The 16,798-nt window shown below is 53.7% G+C and overlaps 2 protein-coding genes across 13 annotated transcripts in view; one reads left to right on the top strand and one right to left on the bottom strand.

The window, feature by feature from the left end:
• HSPG2 (heparan sulfate proteoglycan 2) overlaps positions 1 to 4,324 on the top strand; it is a 107,718-nt gene extending 103,394 nt beyond the window's left edge. For all 12 annotated transcript variants that reach the window (XM_047792349.1, XM_047792348.1, XM_047792344.1 and 9 more), the window contains 6 exons: positions 1,777 to 1,852; positions 1,943 to 2,021; positions 2,112 to 2,182; positions 2,378 to 2,461; positions 2,870 to 2,973; positions 3,086 to 4,324. In XM_047792349.1, coding sequence (XP_047648305.1) covers positions 1,777 to 1,852; positions 1,943 to 2,021; positions 2,112 to 2,182; positions 2,378 to 2,461; positions 2,870 to 2,973; positions 3,086 to 3,258 — 587 coding nt within the window. In that variant the 3' untranslated portion in view covers positions 3,259 to 4,324. The remainder of the gene's footprint in view (positions 1 to 1,776; positions 1,853 to 1,942; positions 2,022 to 2,111; positions 2,183 to 2,377; positions 2,462 to 2,869; positions 2,974 to 3,085) is intronic.
• Positions 4,325 to 4,708: 384 nt separating this feature from the next.
• Positions 4,709 to 15,860, bottom strand: LDLRAD2 (low density lipoprotein receptor class A domain containing 2). Its single transcript, XM_047791446.1, has 5 exons — positions 15,565 to 15,860; positions 13,533 to 13,961; positions 10,155 to 10,286; positions 4,987 to 5,193; positions 4,709 to 4,905 (listed from the first exon to the last, which is right to left on the bottom strand). The coding sequence occupies exons 1-5, from the start codon at positions 15,644 to 15,646 to the stop codon at positions 4,709 to 4,711; spliced, it is 1,047 nt and encodes a 348-aa protein (XP_047647402.1). The 5' UTR covers positions 15,647 to 15,860.
• Positions 15,861 to 16,798: the final 938 nt, after the last annotated feature.

The following is a 16,798-nucleotide window of genomic DNA, read 5'->3' as shown; positions in this document are numbered from 1 at the left end:
TAGCAACATATGGAAGTTCCCAGGCTAAGGGCTGAACTGGAGCTGCAGCGGCTGGCCAATGCCACAGCCACAGCAACACAGGATCTGAGGCAGATCCCTGACCCTCTGAGTGAGGCCAGGAATAGAACCCCAGTCCTCATGGATACTAGTCAGGTTCTTAACTCCTGTATCAAAATATTTTTTAAAAAATTTTGGGGAGTTCCCGTCGTGGCACAGTGGTTAACGAATCTGACTAGGAACCATGAGGTTGCGGGTTCGGTCCCTGCCCTTGCTCAGTGGGTTGACGATCCGGCGTTGCCGTGAGCTGTGGTGTAGGTTGCAGACGCAGCTCGGATCCCGCATTGCTGTGGCTCTGGTGTAGGCCGGCGGCTACAGCTCCGATTCAACCCCTAGCCTGGGAACCTCCATATGCCGCGGGAGTGGCCCAAGAAATAGCAACAACAACAACAACAAAGACAAAAAAAACAAATTTTTTTGGCTGTGCCCATGGCATGTGGAAATTCCCAGGCCAGGGATCAAATCCAAGCCATAGCAATGATAATTCTAGGTCCTTAACCACTAGGCTGCCAAGGAACTCCTAAAATTTTTTGTTTTTGGCGAGCTGCAACATATGAAAGTCCCCAAGCCAGGGATTGGATCCAAGCTGCAGCTGCAGCCTGTGCCACAGCTGCAGCAATGGCGGATACTTAACCGACTGCGCCAGGCCAGGGATCAAACCCTTGCCACCATAGACACAACGCCAGATCCTTAACCCGATACCCCACAGCAGGAAGTCCTTGCTTCTTTGTTAACACATTAAATAACAAGATCTAGGAGTTCCCATCGTGGTGCAGTGGTTAACAAATCCGACTAGGAACCATGAGGTTGCAGGTTCGGTCCCTGCCCTTGCTCAGTGGGTTAATGATCTGGCATTGCCGTGGGCTGTGGTGTAGGTTGCGGACGAGGCTCGGATCCCACGTTGCTGTGGCTCTGGCGTAGGCCGGAGGCTACAGCTCCGATCTGACCCCTAGCCTGGGAATCTCCATATGCTGCGGGAGCAGCCCAAGAAATAGCAAAAAGACAAAAAAATAAAAATAAAAAAAATAACAAGATCTAGTGTTAGTCCCAAAGGCTACCACAATAGCAATAAGTATAAACAGTGTTTTGTTTTTTGTGGTTTTTTTCGGGGAGGGGTTGTCTTTTTGCCTTTTCTAGAGCTGCTCCCGCGGCACATGGAGGTTCCCAGGCTAGGGGTCTAATCAGAGCTGTAGCCACCAGCCTACACCAGAGCCACAGCAACGCCAGATCCGAGCCGCGTCTGCAATCTACACCACAGCTCACGGCAACGCCAGATCCTTAACCCACTGAACAAGGCCAGGGATGGAACCCACAGCCTCATGGTTCCTAGTCGGATTCGTTGACCACTGCACCACAATGGGAACTCCATAAACAGTGTTTTGAAATATTTACAACTACCAACCGTAACCCAATGAGGAAATCCTCTATTGCTGACTGGGTCACAGGCCCTGCTGCTCTGTGAGTGTGTGGTCCACCTGCCCTGATTGAAAGAACTGCTAACCTTCTGGGAGAAGTGAGTGAAACTAGCACTGCTGTGTTTTCCCAGCCAAGTTCACAGGCCCCTGAATTCCACTAGCGGCCCCCTTGGGTCTCCAGGGACTGCGGGTTCAGAGCCCTGCAATGGCACAGGTTGGGGTGGAGGTGAGGGTCGGGCCATGCAGGTGAGCAGGTGTCCCAGCTCCTCCCACTCTCCCCCCGCCCCACCCTTGCCCCCTGCAGATGCCCCCGGGCAGTACGGAGCCTATTTCTACGATGACGGCTTCCTCGCTCTGCCTGGCCGCGTCTTCTCCAGGAGGTGAGACGGGTGTCGGGAGAGTCTGTGGGCCTGGGGTAGGGAAGAGCCGTCTGGGACTTCTGCCTCCTCACCCACTTCCCTGCCCTGTAGCCTCCCTGAAGTGCCCGAGACCATTGAGCTGGAGGTTCGAACCAGCACAGCCAGCGGCCTCCTGCTCTGGCAGGGCGTGGTGAGTGTGGGCACCCAGCTTGGGATCCAGCTGTTGGGGGGCTGAGCACTCCAGGCCGGGGCCCCCAGAGACCCTGTGCTTCCCTGGCAGGAGGTGGGAGAGTCCGGCCGAAGCAAGGACTTCATCTGTCTTGGGCTTCAGGATGGGCACCTTGTCTTCAGGTGGGTCCGGGCACCCCAGCCTTCCTCTCCCCTCCCTTCCCCAACTCCCTGTTCCGTGGCTTCCCCTCTGGTCAGCCCCATGCTCCTCCCACAAGAAGCTGCAGTTCCCACTGCCCCAGCCACACCCCTACCAGCGTGCCCCACCCCCCCATTCGTGCCCCATGCTCATGCCTTCTTGGGCCTGTGTGACTGCAGCTACCAGCTAGGCAGTGGGGAGGCCCGCCTTGTCTCCGAGGACCCTATCAATGACGGGGAGTGGCATCGGGTGACGGCACTGCGGTAAGGGAGCCCACCCGGGCACCGGCGTGAGGGGCCTGGAGTTCTGGAATGGGACAGGATGCCCCCAACCACCAGGCACAGGGGGGCAGGCGTTGAGCTCTGGGGAGACAGAACTTGAAGCCAGGCTCACGGAGAGCCCACCCGCCAGAGCCCAGACTTCCCGGGCAGGGCACAACTCCATGGGGGTGGGCACAAGCCCCCTAGGGGATGGGTGAAACCTGGGTGGGGTGCTAGGAAGCTGGATTTGTGGGGCCGGATCTCTCCTCCAGCCGGGGGAGGAGAGAAGAACTCAGGGAGTAGGGGCCAGACTTCTCTGTCCGGAGTCTCTGTAGCAAAGGGAGGGGACTCTCCCTGGGTTGGGAAGGACCGGGAATCGGTGGTGCGGAGCCTGACCCAGCTCCCCCGCAGAGAGGGACGGAGAGGCTCCATCCAGGTGGACGGTGAGGAGCTGGTCAGCGGCCAGTCCCCAGGCCCTAACGTGGCGGTCAACACCAAGGGCAGCGTCTACATCGGTAAGTCTGGAGCTCGGGCCTCAGCCCCGGCCGGGGAGGAAGGGCACGGGGCTCCCCCAGAGCTAGAGCCCGTGGCCTCCTGGAGCTGACAGGCACCGCCCCCTCCCTGCAGGCGGAGCCCCCGACGTGGCTGCATTGACCGGGGGCAGGTTCTCCTCGGGCATCACGGGCTGTATCAAGAATCTGGTGCTACACTCTGCCCGGCCTGGCGCCCCACCCCCACAGCCCCTGGATCTGCAGCACCGTGCCCAGGCAGGGGCCAACATGCGCCCCTGCCCCTCATAGGCACTGCCTGCCCCCACACGGACACTCGGGCAGCGCCCCGGCCCCACAACATCGACTATATTATTATTAATATTATTATTATGAATATTTTGTAAGAAACTGAGGCGATGCCACGCTTTGCTGCTACTGCCCTGGGCTGGACTGGAGGGTGGGCACGCCACCCCCCAACACACAAATACACCTGGGCAAAGCCACAGCCTGCTGGGCAGGGCAGGTGGGATGGGAGCAGGTGCCTTAGAGGGCAGCATTTGAGAGCCCCAGGACTTGAGGTCAGGCATCGTGGCTGAGTGGGCTCAGAACTGGCCCCACCAATAAAGCCCCCCCAAGGGAATGCTGGGCTGCCTATTTCTTCTGCCCTTGGGCAGCCCTCGTTTCTGCGGGAGCCAACCTCGGCTTACAGCCTGGAGTCTCACCACCTACCTGGAGCAAAGGGCATCGCAGTGGCCTTTGCCAGCCTCCTCTGTGTTGGGAAAGCTCTTTAGTGCCAACTCTGGAGCAAAAGGCAGCTCACCCCTGGGCAGGCAGCCCCCACCCTGCCAGCCCATGTCCCACCCCCACCTCCACCTCTACCTAGCCAGCTGGGCCACCTGCCCCTGGCAGCCTCCCCATCCCACCAAGCCTTCCTGGCCTGCATCCCCTCAACCCGACACCTAGTCCAGGGCCCCTGCCCTCAGGGGCTGCAAGGGAAACTCCACCCCAGCTCTTACCAGGAGCTGCTACAGGCAGAGCCCAGCACTGAGAGGGTCTCCCTGCCCGTACCAGGACACGTCCCCCCACTGATCTAGAAGTGAAGGCCCAGGGGACATGGGGGAGAAGGGCATTGGTGGTTGGAAAGAGTTAGTGCCTTGGGTGGGGAGAACCAGGACTCATGCCTGGGAGGGACAGGAAGGGGACATGACAGCCCTGCCCCATCTGTGGGAGCCTGAGGGCCCAAATGGGGGCAAGCAGCCTCCCCACCAGCAGCCCCCATATGTGGGGTCGGGGCGCCTGGCCTCTGTGTCCTAGAAGGGACCCTCCTGTGGTTTTTGTCTTGATCTTTCTTAATAAACGGTGCTATCCCTGCCAAGACCATCTTCTGTGTCTCTGATGAGGGCTGGATGCCTGGTACCTGAGGGCGGGATGGGGTGGGCAGAGCAGGGCAGGTAAGGTCTGGGAGCAAAGCGAGGCAGCTTCAGGTGAGCGAAGTCAGCTCCCCGCTGTGCCAGCCGCCATGCAAGTTGCAGGGTCAGCTCTCTTCTGTGGCCTTCCCCACGACCCTGCGAGATGGAAATAATCCCACATTCCAGAGGAGTAGACTGAGTCCCAGAGGATTATATGACCTGCCCAGGTTCGACAGCCCTGTGGGAGGTGGGAGCAGAACCCAGGGACTGTCTGACCGCAGAGCCCACCCTCCTTCCTCCGAGGCCCGCAGCCTCTCTGGAGCTGACCCCCTCGACCTTGGAAGGCTGGCTCACTCAGTCACGGCCCCCCCAGGGGCCACCTGGCCAGGACACGTGTAACAGATGGTGCAGCTGAGGCAGAGGCCACGGGCACCTGCCCTCCAGGCCAGCCCGCTGGAGGAGCAGCAGCACCAGAGGAGGCCCAGCAGGAGGCCAGCAGAGGCCAGGAGCAGTGAGGAGGCCAGGGCCACGCCCTGCAGCCGGGGACCTGCAGAAGGAACGAGAGTCCACTCAGGCCTGAGCCTAGGCCTGCCACCCCCACCCATCACTGAAGAGGGACAGTTGTGACCTTGGTGGGAGGAGGCAGAGCAGGTGGTAACCAAAAGCCATCTACCTTCCAGAGCTGCATCCTGTCGTTCATGGTCCCAGCCTGCAGGGGGACTCCTCTCAGCTGCAGTCCCCAGGGTCCCCAAAGACCCAAGAGCCAGGGAAAGGGTCAAGGGCCGGGAGGTACCAGCATCTGTACCCCCTGCCTGGCTGGGCGCCAGAGAGGGACCTGCATGAGAAATAACAGAGCTAGCACACGGAGAACTCCCCCTTCCAGACCATGACTATGTCTCGTTTAATCATCCCCAAACCACTTAGAGAGTGTTAGTACTTTCATTTTACAGATAAGAGAAGTGAGGCACAGAGAGGTTAAGTCACTTGCCCAAGTCGCACAGCTAGAAGTGACAGGGGTGGACTCGAACTCACAGTCTAGCTCCAGGAGCTGGGATTGATGAGTGGAGCTACTTCTCAAGAAGTATATACCTGGGAGTTCTCTTTGTGGCTCAGCAGAAATGAATCCAACTAGCATCCATGAGGATGTGGGTTCGATCCCTGGCCTCGCTCAGTGGGTTTAGGATCTGGTGTTGCCCTGAGCTATGGTGTAGGTCGCAGACACGACTCGGACCCTATGTTGCTGTGGCTGTGGCATAGGCCGGCCACTGTAGCTCCAATTCAACCCCTGGCCAGGGAATTTCCATATGCCATAGGTACAGCCCTAAAAAGAGTATATATATATATACCCGTACTGAGCATTTTCCATGCACCAAGCATCATGCTCTGCACTTGGCACTTTGCCCAAAGGATTTCCCTTAAAGTTCATGATATATTGAAAGGTTAGGTTTATCATCCTCAGTTTACAGGTAAGGAAACGGAGGCATAGAGAGAGGTTCATTGGTCCACCCAGTTGAGTGTTTTTCAGTCGATCTCCTACTGCACCCCGGGCATTGCTCTAGGGACTGGGGGATATGACAGTGAGCAACAGACAAAAATGTCTTCACAGAGATGGCATTTCAGTGTAAGGAGACACAAAACAAACTCTGTCATATGTCAAATGGAGATGGGTGCTATGGGGGGAAATTACACAGGAAAAGGGACAGGACACATTGGCTGGGGCAGGGTTGCTATTTTATTTTATTTTATCTTATTTTATTTTATTTTATTGTCTTTTGTCTTTTTAGGGCCACATCCACAGCATATGGAGGTTCCTAGGCTAGGGGTCGTATCGGAGCTATATAGCTGCCGGCCTACACCACAGCCACAGCCACAAGGAATCCGAGCCACATCTGTGACCTACACCACAGCTCACGGCAACACCAGATCCTTAACCCACTGAACAAGGCCAGGGATCAGACCCGAGTCCTCATGGATACTAGCCAGGTTCATCAACCACTGAGCCATGACGGGATACTCCAGGGTTGCTATTTTAATAGAGGTAAACTATACAACACAAAAGTTGCCACTTTAACCTTTTTTTTTTTTTTTTTTCTTCCCTCAGCATATGGAATTTCTGGGCCAGGGAGCAGATCCCAGCTGCAGTTGTGACCTACCTACAGCGCAGTTGCGGCAACCCCCAATCCTTTAATCCACTGTGCCAGGCCAGGGATCAAACCTGCATGCTGGCACTGCAGAGACGTCACCGGTTCTGTTGTGCCACAGTGGGAACTCCATTTTAACCATTTTTAAGTACTCATTTTGTTGTGCAACCATCAACACCATCCATTCTCAGGATTGTTTTTGTCTTATAAAACTGAAACTCCATACCCATTATCAGTAATTCCCCATTCCCCCCTCCCCAGCCCCTGGCATCCACCACTCCATTTTCCTGTCCTTATGATTTTGAGTACTCTAGGTATCTCATTTAAGTGGAATCATACAGTATTTGTCTTTTTTTTTTTTGGTTTTTTTTTTTTTGCCTTTTTAGGGCCGCACCTGCAGTGTGTGGAAGTTCCCCGGCTAGAGGTCGAATCAGAGATGCAGCTGTCAGCTTGCATCATAGCCACAGCAACGCCCAGATCCAAGCCACATTCTTGACCTATGCTGCAGCCTGCAGCAACACCAGATCCTTAACTTACTGGGCAAAGCCAGGTGTTGAACCTATATCCTAGGTGGTAGGATGGAAACTAGTCAAGTTCTTAACGCCCTAAGCCACAATAGAAACTCCAGCATTTGTCCTTTAGTGACTGGTTTATTTTACATTTCCTAATCTCCTCCAGGTTCATCTATGTTGTAGCATTGTCTAAATTTCTTTCCTTTTCAGGGCTGAATAATAATCCATTGTGTGGGAGTTTCTACTGTGATGCACTGGGATCAGTGGCATCTTGGGAGCCCTGGGACACTGGTTTGATCCCTGGCACAGGATCTGGCTTTGCCACAGCTGCCGCTTAGATTGAAACTTTGGCTTGGATCGGATCCCCTGGCCCGGGAATTCCATATGCCACGGGCCAAAAAAGAGAAAAAAAAAATTCATTGTGTGGACAGACCACATTTTGTTTACCTGTTTTTCTTTTGATGGACACAGGGTTGCTATTTTTTTTTGTGGCCACACCCATGGCATGTGGAAGTTCCAGGGCCAGGGATCAAACCCACTCCATAGCAGCAACCCGAGCCACAGGTGTGGCTGAAAAATTTTTTTTTAATTAATTTTTTTTACTTTAAAATAGGAGTTCCCATTGCGGCGCAGCAGAAATGAATCCGACTAGGAACCATAAGGTTGTGGGTTTGATCCCTGGCCTTGCTCAGTGGGTTAAGGATTCGGCATTGCCGTGAGCTGTGGTGTAGGTCTCAGATGCAGCTCGGATCCTGCGTTGCTGTGGCTGTGGTGTAGGCCAGCGGTTACAGCTCCGATTCGACCCCTAGCCTGGGAACCTCCATATGCCATGGGTGCAGCCCTAAAAAAGATAGAAAAGACCAAAAAAAAATAAAATAAAATAAAATAAAAATATTTATTTATTTATTTATTGGTCTTTTTGCCATTTCTTGGGCCACTCCTGTGGCATATGGAGGTTCCCAGGCTAGGGGTCTAATCAGAGCTGAGCTGCCAGCCTACGCCAGAGCCACAGCAACGTGGGATCCAAGCTGCGTCTGTGACCCACACCATAGCTCACAGCAACACCAGATCGTTAACCCACTGAGCAAGGGCAGGGATCAAACCCGCAACCTCATGGTTCCTAGTCGGATTCGATAACCACTGCGCCACGACGGGAACTCCAAAAATATTTATTTTTAAATAAATAAAATAGCTGCTCTGGCAGGGGAGCTTAACTCCCCATCCATGTGTGGGCTGCACATAGCGACTTCCTTCCAAAGAGGACTGTGTGGAGAGAGGAGGCAGGGAGAGTAACAGCGGAGAAACCTGACAAACACGACCTCAGCCCTGCGATCAAGGCCAACACCAACATCCATCAATCGTGCTGGGAGTGATCTCATTGGCTGGGCCTGATGTGATGAAAACGGTGCTTTATCTCTGCGTTCTTCCTCCTAAAAACCCCTGACTCCAGTCTTATCATGAGGAAAACATCAGACCAGGAGGTCCTATTATGGCTCAGTGGAAATGAACCCAACTAGTATCCATGAGAACGCAGTTTCAATCCCTGGCCCCGCTCAGTGGGTTAAGGATCCCGCATTGTCATGAGCCATAGTGTAGGTCACAGACGCAGCTTGGATCTGGTGTTGCTGTGGCTGTGGTGTAGGCTGGCAACTGCAGCTCTGATTTGACCCCTAGCCTGAGAACCTCCATGTGCCGCAGGTGCAACCCTTAAAAAAAAAGAAAAAGACAAAGAAAACATCAGACTAATGCTGATTTCACTGCTGGCTTGGCTGTGGGCTGAGAGGAGAAAAAGGGGTGAAGGAAGACAACAGTTTGGATCTGAGCAATCAGAGTTCGAAGCTGCCACTTAGTAAGAAGGGGACATTGGGGAGTTCCCGTTGTGGTTCAGTGGTAACAAACCCAACTAGTATCCATGAGGACTCAGGTTCGATCCCTGGCCTCACTCAGTGGGTTAAGGATCTGGCATTGAGCTGTGGTGTAGGTCGCAGATGAGGCTCAGATCCAGTGTGGCTGTGGCTGTGGTGTAGGCCGGGAGCTACGGCTGCAATTCGACCCCTAGCCTGGGAACTTCCATATGCTGTGGGCATGGCCCTAAAAAAAAAGAAGGGGACACGGGTGAGGAGCAGGATGCAGGGAAGGCTGTGGATCATGAGTTCAGTTTGGTGCAATTTGTCAGATCTGCCTCCACATCCACATGGAGATGCTGAGTAGGCAGGTGGTTATGTAACTAGAGCTGGAAGAGGAGTCAGCTGGTGAAACTTATAAAGGAGATCTTGGAGGGAATGGATGCAGCGGAGTGGAGGAGACGATGAAGGGCCTGGGCCTCTTGGCACAGGGCACAGTGTGAGGGAGATAACGAAGAGCCTGCTATAGGGCCCGAGGAGTGGCTTGGAGGTAAGCGCATGGCGTCCTGGGAAGCTGGATTTCACCCCTCAGCCAGGTGCTTTTTTGCAATGAACAACCTGACTGACAGGACAGGGCATCCCTGACAGGGGGTGGGGGCATCTCGAGATTTCTAGGAAGGATGATCAAGGGTGACCTAGTCTTGTCCCCTCTGTCCATCCACAGTGGTCATTCCTGATTATGGCGCTCACTGACTCTGGGCATTTCTCCTCCCTAGGCCTCAGCTTCTACAACTACAAAATGTGGGAGGCAGACTGGAGCAATGATTTTCAAAGTCTTGAGGGTCAAACAGATCTCTCAGTGGGACATCAGTCAGCCGGGGTCCAGGCCCCCCTCCCACATCCAGTTAAATAGAGCATTTCTTGGAGTTCCCTGGTGGCCTAGTGGGTTAAGGATCCAGTGTTGTCACTGCAGTGGCTCAGCTTGCTGCCATGGCTCAGGTTGACTCCCTGGCCTGGGAATTTCCGCATGCTGAGGGTGAGGCCCCCCCACAAAATATTGAGCATCTCTCTTCATGATGACTGGGGCCTCTGTTTAAGGCTCCATTTAGGCAAAGCTTCATCTCTGAAACATCTCTTGGAAGCAGCTGGATTATATCACCTCTAGCATCACTCTAGCTTTCGAGTCTAAACCAATTCCCTACGGTGCTTCACTTTATCCCCTCCTGCTGCACCCCAGCCTCTGGCCTCCAGCTTCTGTCCTAGCTGCTCAGCAGGGCCCAGGTCACACCCATCACTGACCTCTGCAGTTGGCTGGGGGCCAGGAAGCCTGGTCACTGCCGTCACCACAGTTGTCCATGTCCCATTGATCGCACACCAGACTCGGCGGGATGCACCTGCCATTCCGACATGGGAAGTAGGCGCCACAGGATCCTGGGGCTGAGAGGGGAGGCGAGAGATGAGGGCTCTGGTCCCTACGGGATGTGTGGCCCTCAAGGGGGGGGGGGGGTGGGAGGTATGAGCCGGAGAGGCTGTTTCCATGCTATTCAGGTGCTAGAATAGAGGAGTGTTCCGCTAGAAGCAGGTGTATGATCTTAAGGACGTGATGGTGATGGTGATGGCATTTGTTGAGTTCCTATTCCATGCCACTCATGGTTCACATCCCAGTTCTCACAATAAACCTGTGGGGTCAATACTGTTATCAACTCCATTTATCAATTGATTGATTTAGGCCCCATCTGTGGCATACGGAAGTTCACAGGCCAAGGATCAAATCTGAGCCCCAGCAGGGTCCTATGCCACAGCAGCAATAATTCCCAGATCCTTAACCCACTGTGTCAGGCCAGAGATGGAACCCATGCCACAACAAACGTAACACCGGGTCCTTAACCCACTGTGCCACAGCTGGAACTCTAGCTCCATTTTAGAGATGAGAAGGGGTACAGGGAGGTTAAGTCACTAGACCAAGGCCATACAGCTTGTATATAAGCAGCAGGGTAGGAATTCAGTCCTATGTTCACAAGAATGTGGCACCCACTGTATGTATATCCGCACTTGTGTGTGCACGCAGCCTGTGGTAGCCCAGTAAACTGACCACTGCAAGCAAATCCTCTCTCGTGGCACTGCGCCTGTCATCAGTCCCACTTGACAGTCTCTGCCTGGCTCGCTCCCTTCAGCTCTCCACTCAGATGTCATCTTGTCAAAGGTCTTCCCTCACGTCCGCAGGAGAACGCGCACCACCCCTCACCCACAACCTCTTTCTCCTGATGTAGGTTCCTTGCAGCCCTTACTACCTCTGCAGAGTATGGATTTACTTGATTCTTTGTTTTTGGGTCTGTCTTCCCCACTAGAATGTCAGCTCAAATGGGGCAGGGACGTCTATTTTGTACATTGCTGCGTGTATCCACGGAGCCTAGCACAGCACCTGGCCATGGCAGGGACTCAGTATTTGTTAAAGGAATGAATTTGTACACAGGTTAAAGAATGGCATACCCTTGGAGCACAGGGTATGGCAGGCAAGTTGGCTTACTCCATTCTGTGGAGTAAAGCTGGTTTCAGGTGGAACTGACCAACAGTATGGCTCTCAGGTGGGCATGAGAACCAGAACATTCCATTTCCTGGCCCCAGCAATGGACATATGACCCATTTGGCCCCAAGGACTTGTGCTGGGAACCATAAGATCCTTGCTCTTTATTTTATTGACTTTAGCATTGTAGGGATTATAGGAATTGTAGATTTAGAGCTGCAAGGTCACTTTGCTGTCAAGTACAAAAAGGAGCTGCCTGAGATGGAAGCCAAACAGACCCACATAATGTGAAGGGAGAGAAGAAAGAGACAGAGCCCAGGTGACATTACTTGAACTCCTGAACCCATGCCTTAGTATCCCACTTATAGGATCCCCTCAAATTCTCCTTTGGCTTAAGGCAACTTCAGTTGAGTTTCTTTCATGTGCAAATGAAAGTGAATGCTCTGATATATAGAAAGTGTGTAGGTATAAGAGTGAATATCTATGAGAGAGAAAATATATCAACGTGGTAAAAACTGATCCAAGGAACCCAGAGGTGTGATAGGGCTTCACGACTGCCACCTGATTTCTGGAGTCCAATCCTGCTAAACACAGAGTATCTGCGACATGCTTGGCCTGTGCCTCGAAGGAGGGCAAGAGATAAACGGAGGTAGAAACAGAGGCAAGGAAGGAAGTTGAAAGGGAGGGGTCGATTTCCAATTAGCCAGTGAGATCTGCCTGCAAAACGATATAATAGAACTCTTCGGAGTTCCCCTTGAGGTTCTTATGGTTAAGAACCCAACCAGGGGAGTTTCAGTCGTGGCTCAGTGGTTAACGAATCCGACTAGGAACCATGCGGTTGCAGGTTCAATCCCTGGCCTTGCTCAGTGGGTTAAGGATCCGGCGTTGCCGTGAGCTGTGGTATAGGTTGCAGACGCGACTCGGATCCTGCGTTGCTGTGGCTCTGGCATAAGCTGGTGGCTACAGCTCCGATTCGACCCCTAGCCTGGGAACCTCCATATGCCGCTGGAGCGGCCCAAGAAATGACAAAAAGACAAAAAAAAAAAAAGAACCCAACCAGGATCCATGAGGATGCAGGTTCAATCTCTGGCCTCGCTCAGAGGGTTAATGATCCAGTGTTGCCATGGGCTGTGATGTAGGTCATAGACATGGCTTGGATCTGGCGTTGCTGTGGCTCTGGTGTAGGCCAGTGGCTACAGCTCCGATTCAACCCCTAGCCTGGGATCTTCCATATGCCTCAGGTGCAGCCCTAAAAAGACAAATAAATAAATAAATAGGAGTTCCCGTCGTGGCACAGTGGTTAACGAATCCGACTAGGAACCATGAGGTGGCGGGTTCGGTCCCTGCCCTTGCTCAGTGGGTTAAGGATCCGGCGTTGCCGTGAGCTGTGGTGTAGTTTGCAGACGCGGCTCGGATCCCGCGTTGCTGTGGCTCTGGCATAGGCCAGTGGCTACAGCTCTGATTCGACCCCTAGCCTGGGGGCCCCATATGCTGTGGGAGCAGCCCTAGAAAAGGCAAAAAGATTTAAAAAGGGGGGGGCAAAGGCAAGGCTCAATAAGGGATTATTATTATTATCAGTTTTTTTCCTTGCCTAAGTGGGTTTCTGTCACCTACAATCACAGGAGTCCTAACTCTCTGCCCCTCTGCAGTCATCTGAAGGGCAGACCCAGGACAGAGAATTCAGTGCGTGAGAGTCTGTGAGGGAGTTGTGTGGAAGTGTGAAAAGCAGCAGTGTGTGTAGGCAGCGTGTGTGATGTGTGAACTGTGTGTGCAGATGAGTGTGCAATACATAAGTCATACAGGGTGTGTGTTGCCATGTGTGTGAGGCAGGCGGGGTGTGCATGGTGTGGCTTTGTGTGTTTGAAGTGTGAGTTGTGCACATGCACAGTGCAAGTGAGTGGGTAGGCAGAGTGTGAGGTGTTGCAAGTGGCTGGGAATTGCGTGGGAGTTGCATGTCACCAGGCGAGGGACACACCCACATCCATGGAAGGCAGATTATGGGGTTGGCTCTTTGGGTGGAACACTCTTACCAGCCTCGCCTAAGGCGACCAGCAGGCACCACCCCTGCGTGCTCTTAGGACCAGCCCCCTCCGTCTCCTAGGGTCTCCAGAGCCCAGGAGAGGACAGGGTCCAGGCCCACAGCCCCAACCCACCCAACTGGAAAGAGGTGACTTCGCCCACGAAGTCCACGCGCGGCTGGCGGCCTCTGGTGACCAGGCGCAGGGCCAGGAAGTCCCCAGAAGACACCACCGGAGCAGGGATGGTCAGACCACAGAGCGGGGCCCCCAGCGGCCGGGGCGCCCCTGGCGGGCCCTCGTAGAACTGCAGGTAGGACCCAGGGGCGCAGGGGTCGGCTGGGGAGGACGCGTTGGGTGCAGGGGGGGGCGGGGACGCCGGAGTCAGGCTGTAGACCAGGAAGAAGCGGAACTGGAAGTGGATCCTGTCCCCTGGGGCCGCCGCCCGCAACCAGAGTCGGCAGTCGGTGTGAGGAGTCACGAAGTAGAAGCGGCGGGACGTGGGGTGCGAGCGCAGCAGCAGCCCGGCCCCCTGCCACGTCTGGCCGCACAGGTCCACCAGGTCCCCTGCAGCGAGAAACACAGAGCTTGGAACCACGCGGCCCGGTTCCAAGCCTGGCCCTGCCCCCTGCCTGCTGTGTGACCCCGGGTGAGTCGCTCACCCTCTCTGAGCCTCAGTTTTCTTGAGAATTTTTGTGAGGATTAAAAAATGTAAGTCCTCGATCTCTTATTTAAAAACCCTAGGTTGTGTTTCAGAATTTTCCAAATTTTAGAAAGATAATATGATGCAGGCCCAAGGACAGTCTACCACAGCCCTCTATCTTCAAATGCATTTTCTAGAACTATTGTACAAAACATTTACTCTACTAAGTAGGATAGATAAAGACAATAAGCAGCCTTCTGACAGCTCAGGACAGGTATTACCAGTTAGCTAAGAAGAAATTTTGGTTTTCTAGAGCAGCAGAAACAAATCCAACTCGTATCCATGAGGATAAGGGTTTGATCCCTGGCCTCACTCAGTGGGTGGGGGATCCAGCGTTGCCGTGAGCTGTGGTGTAGGCTGACAGCTGTAGCTTCAATTCGACCTCTAGCCTGGGAACTTCCATATGCCTCAGGTGCAGCCCTAAAAAGCAGGAAAAAAAAAAAAAGGTGGGCGAGCTCTGTGATGAGGGGCCCTATTTTCGTCCTACATTTGAGAGCTGGGGATGCAATGCTCAGAGTTGCAGCAGCCACCTTGCAGGAATGAAGTCATCAGAATTATGGAAACGCCTGACACAGTTGAGCTGCAGAATTAACCATTTCTGGAATCACCTATGGCCATTCTTCTTAAGTGAAATAATAAGTGTCCTTATAGTTTAAGCTCCATTTAGTTTGTTATCTGTTACTTCCAGCCCCAAACATCCTCACTGGTACAGAGTGTTTGTGAGGATTGATGAGATAACGTGTAAGTATTCAAACCAGCTCTGATGTCTGTGAGGATAGAGTGAACTGGAGGTGGCTTTGCCGGTGCATGCTAGGGGCACCACCAGTGCTCGAGGACAGGCCAAGATGTGAGTCTTCGGGGGTCTCTGGGGAGAAAGTCTCCCTCAGGGCTCGGGATGTGGGAGCATCTTCTCCCATCTGTGCAGACCTGCTAAAGCCAGAACCTACCCTGGAGGCATCCAGGACTTGGGGAGGTTTAGAGAAGGAATGAGCTAGCACCTTCTATGTGCCAGGCACTGGGCATGGTTTATCTCACTTTAAATGCACAATAATAATAGTCCCTTAAGGAGCAAGGGGCTATTTTTCCCATTTTACTGCTGGAAAAACAAAAACAAAAACCTAAAACTTCAGCAGAAACAGTGATGTTGGGGGAGAAACGTAGGAAGAGGCAGGGTGAGGGTGTGAACACAGGACTGTCAAACTCCAAAGCCCACAGTATTTCCGATGCCAGACCGGAGAACTGCCCCACCGCCCCCAGACCCCCGCTTCTGTGTGACTTGGAGCTATAGCCACCCAGAGGGGGTGGGGTGGACTTGGGGGGCCAGGCAAGACCAGACAGGGTTTTCCAGCTTCCCCTGACTCATGGGATCCCAGACCATCTGCATGAGTGTGATCAGGGAAATGTAATCTTTAAGAGTGGTGGGGCCCGAATCTCCTGCCTGCCCGAACCAAGCCCCCTCATACTCACCTGTGTGTGGAACAGGTGCAGCCAGGGCAGCCACCCCTAGCAGGAGCAGCCTTTGGGGCAGGTGCAGAGGACAGGCTTCCATCCAGGCCCCTGCGTGCCCGGCAGTGGGGCAGACCTGCGGAATCTTCGGTGTGGGTTCTTTGGGGAGACTGGGGTGTAGGGGTCCTGGCTGGGTCACCGGAGAGGTTGGCAGGACACACGGAGCAGGGAGAGGCAAGTGCACCTGCCGCTCTGGTCTCTCCAGTGATGTTTGTGCTCCCCTTCCCAGATCCTCCTTCAGGTCAGGATTGTGTCTAGGGTTGCCATGGAGATTTGGGGCTGGGGCTGGAGCCTGGGGAGAGAAGGCGGGAGGATGTCTGCTCATCCTCTGCCAGACAGGAACCAGAAAACTCAGATCCGGTTCAGCCACAGGGACCCACAGCCTCAGAGAGAAGTTGGCATCTTAGGGCTGAGTTGAAGGGAGGCCCAGGACACCAAAGGGGCCTCTCTGAGCACCCAGGGAGGCAGCACATGGTGAAGGAGCACTGGACCAGGAGTCAGCTCTGGTATAAAGCTTTCCTGCCTCAGGGCTTTTGCCCTGGCATTTCCTCCACCTGGAATCTTCTTCCCTTGTGGCGTTGCATGGCTGGCTTCCCCAGGGCGTTCAGATTTCAAGCTCACGTGTCCCTCCTCAGACCACATTTCCCTGACCACATCCCACCCTGAATTAGCGCTCTCCCTCCTTGTCACTCTATCATATCTCCCTGAATTTTTCTCACCATTCACTGCAATTATTTTGCTTATTTAGATCCAATTGTATGTATTGTCCAATAGTCCCCACTAAAATTGTCTTCTGTGAGTGTCTTGTTGCTCCCTGAAGCCCTAGGTCATAGCGGAGTGCCTGGCACGGAGCAGGCATCCAGGAAATGAGTAAATGTGTGGCAGTTTAGGAGTTCCCGTTGTGGCTCAGCAGGTTAAGAACCTGACATAATCTTGGTAAGGATATGGTTTTGATCCCTGGCCTCGATCAGTGGGTTAAGAACCTGGTGTTGCCATGAGCTGTGGTATCGGTTTCAGATTCAGCTCTGATCAGGTGTGGCTGTGGCTATGGCTGTGGGGCAGGCTGGAAACTTCGACCCCTAGCCTGGAAACTTCCATATACTGCAGGGACAGCTGTAAAAAGAAAAGGGAAAAAAAACAAAAACAAAAACAAAAAAAACGAATAAATGTGTGGCAGTTTAAAACTGAGCAATAG

This window comes from Phacochoerus africanus, chromosome 8 (genome assembly GCF_016906955.1).
Source record: "Phacochoerus africanus isolate WHEZ1 chromosome 8, ROS_Pafr_v1, whole genome shotgun sequence".
Classification (NCBI taxonomy): domain Eukaryota; kingdom Metazoa; phylum Chordata; class Mammalia; order Artiodactyla; family Suidae; genus Phacochoerus; species Phacochoerus africanus.
The sequence above is the reverse complement of the archived record's forward strand: the minus strand, read 5'-3'. Positions and strand labels throughout refer to the sequence as shown.

Excerpts from the sequence above, each read along its gene's own strand:
- LDLRAD2 (XM_047791446.1), bottom strand. The coding sequence starts at position 15,646 with ATGGAAGCCTGTCCTCTGCACCTGCCCCAAAGGCTGCTCCTGCTAGGG. Across the intron at positions 13,962-15,564 it reads TGCACCTGTTCCACACACAG|GGGACCTGGTGGACCTGTGC; the intron begins GTGAGTATGAGG and ends TTCTCGCTGCAG. Across the intron at positions 5,194-10,154 it reads GCCCCCAGCCAACTGCAGAG|GTCCCTCTCTGGCGCCCAGC; the intron begins GTCAGTGATGGG and ends TTTCTCATGCAG.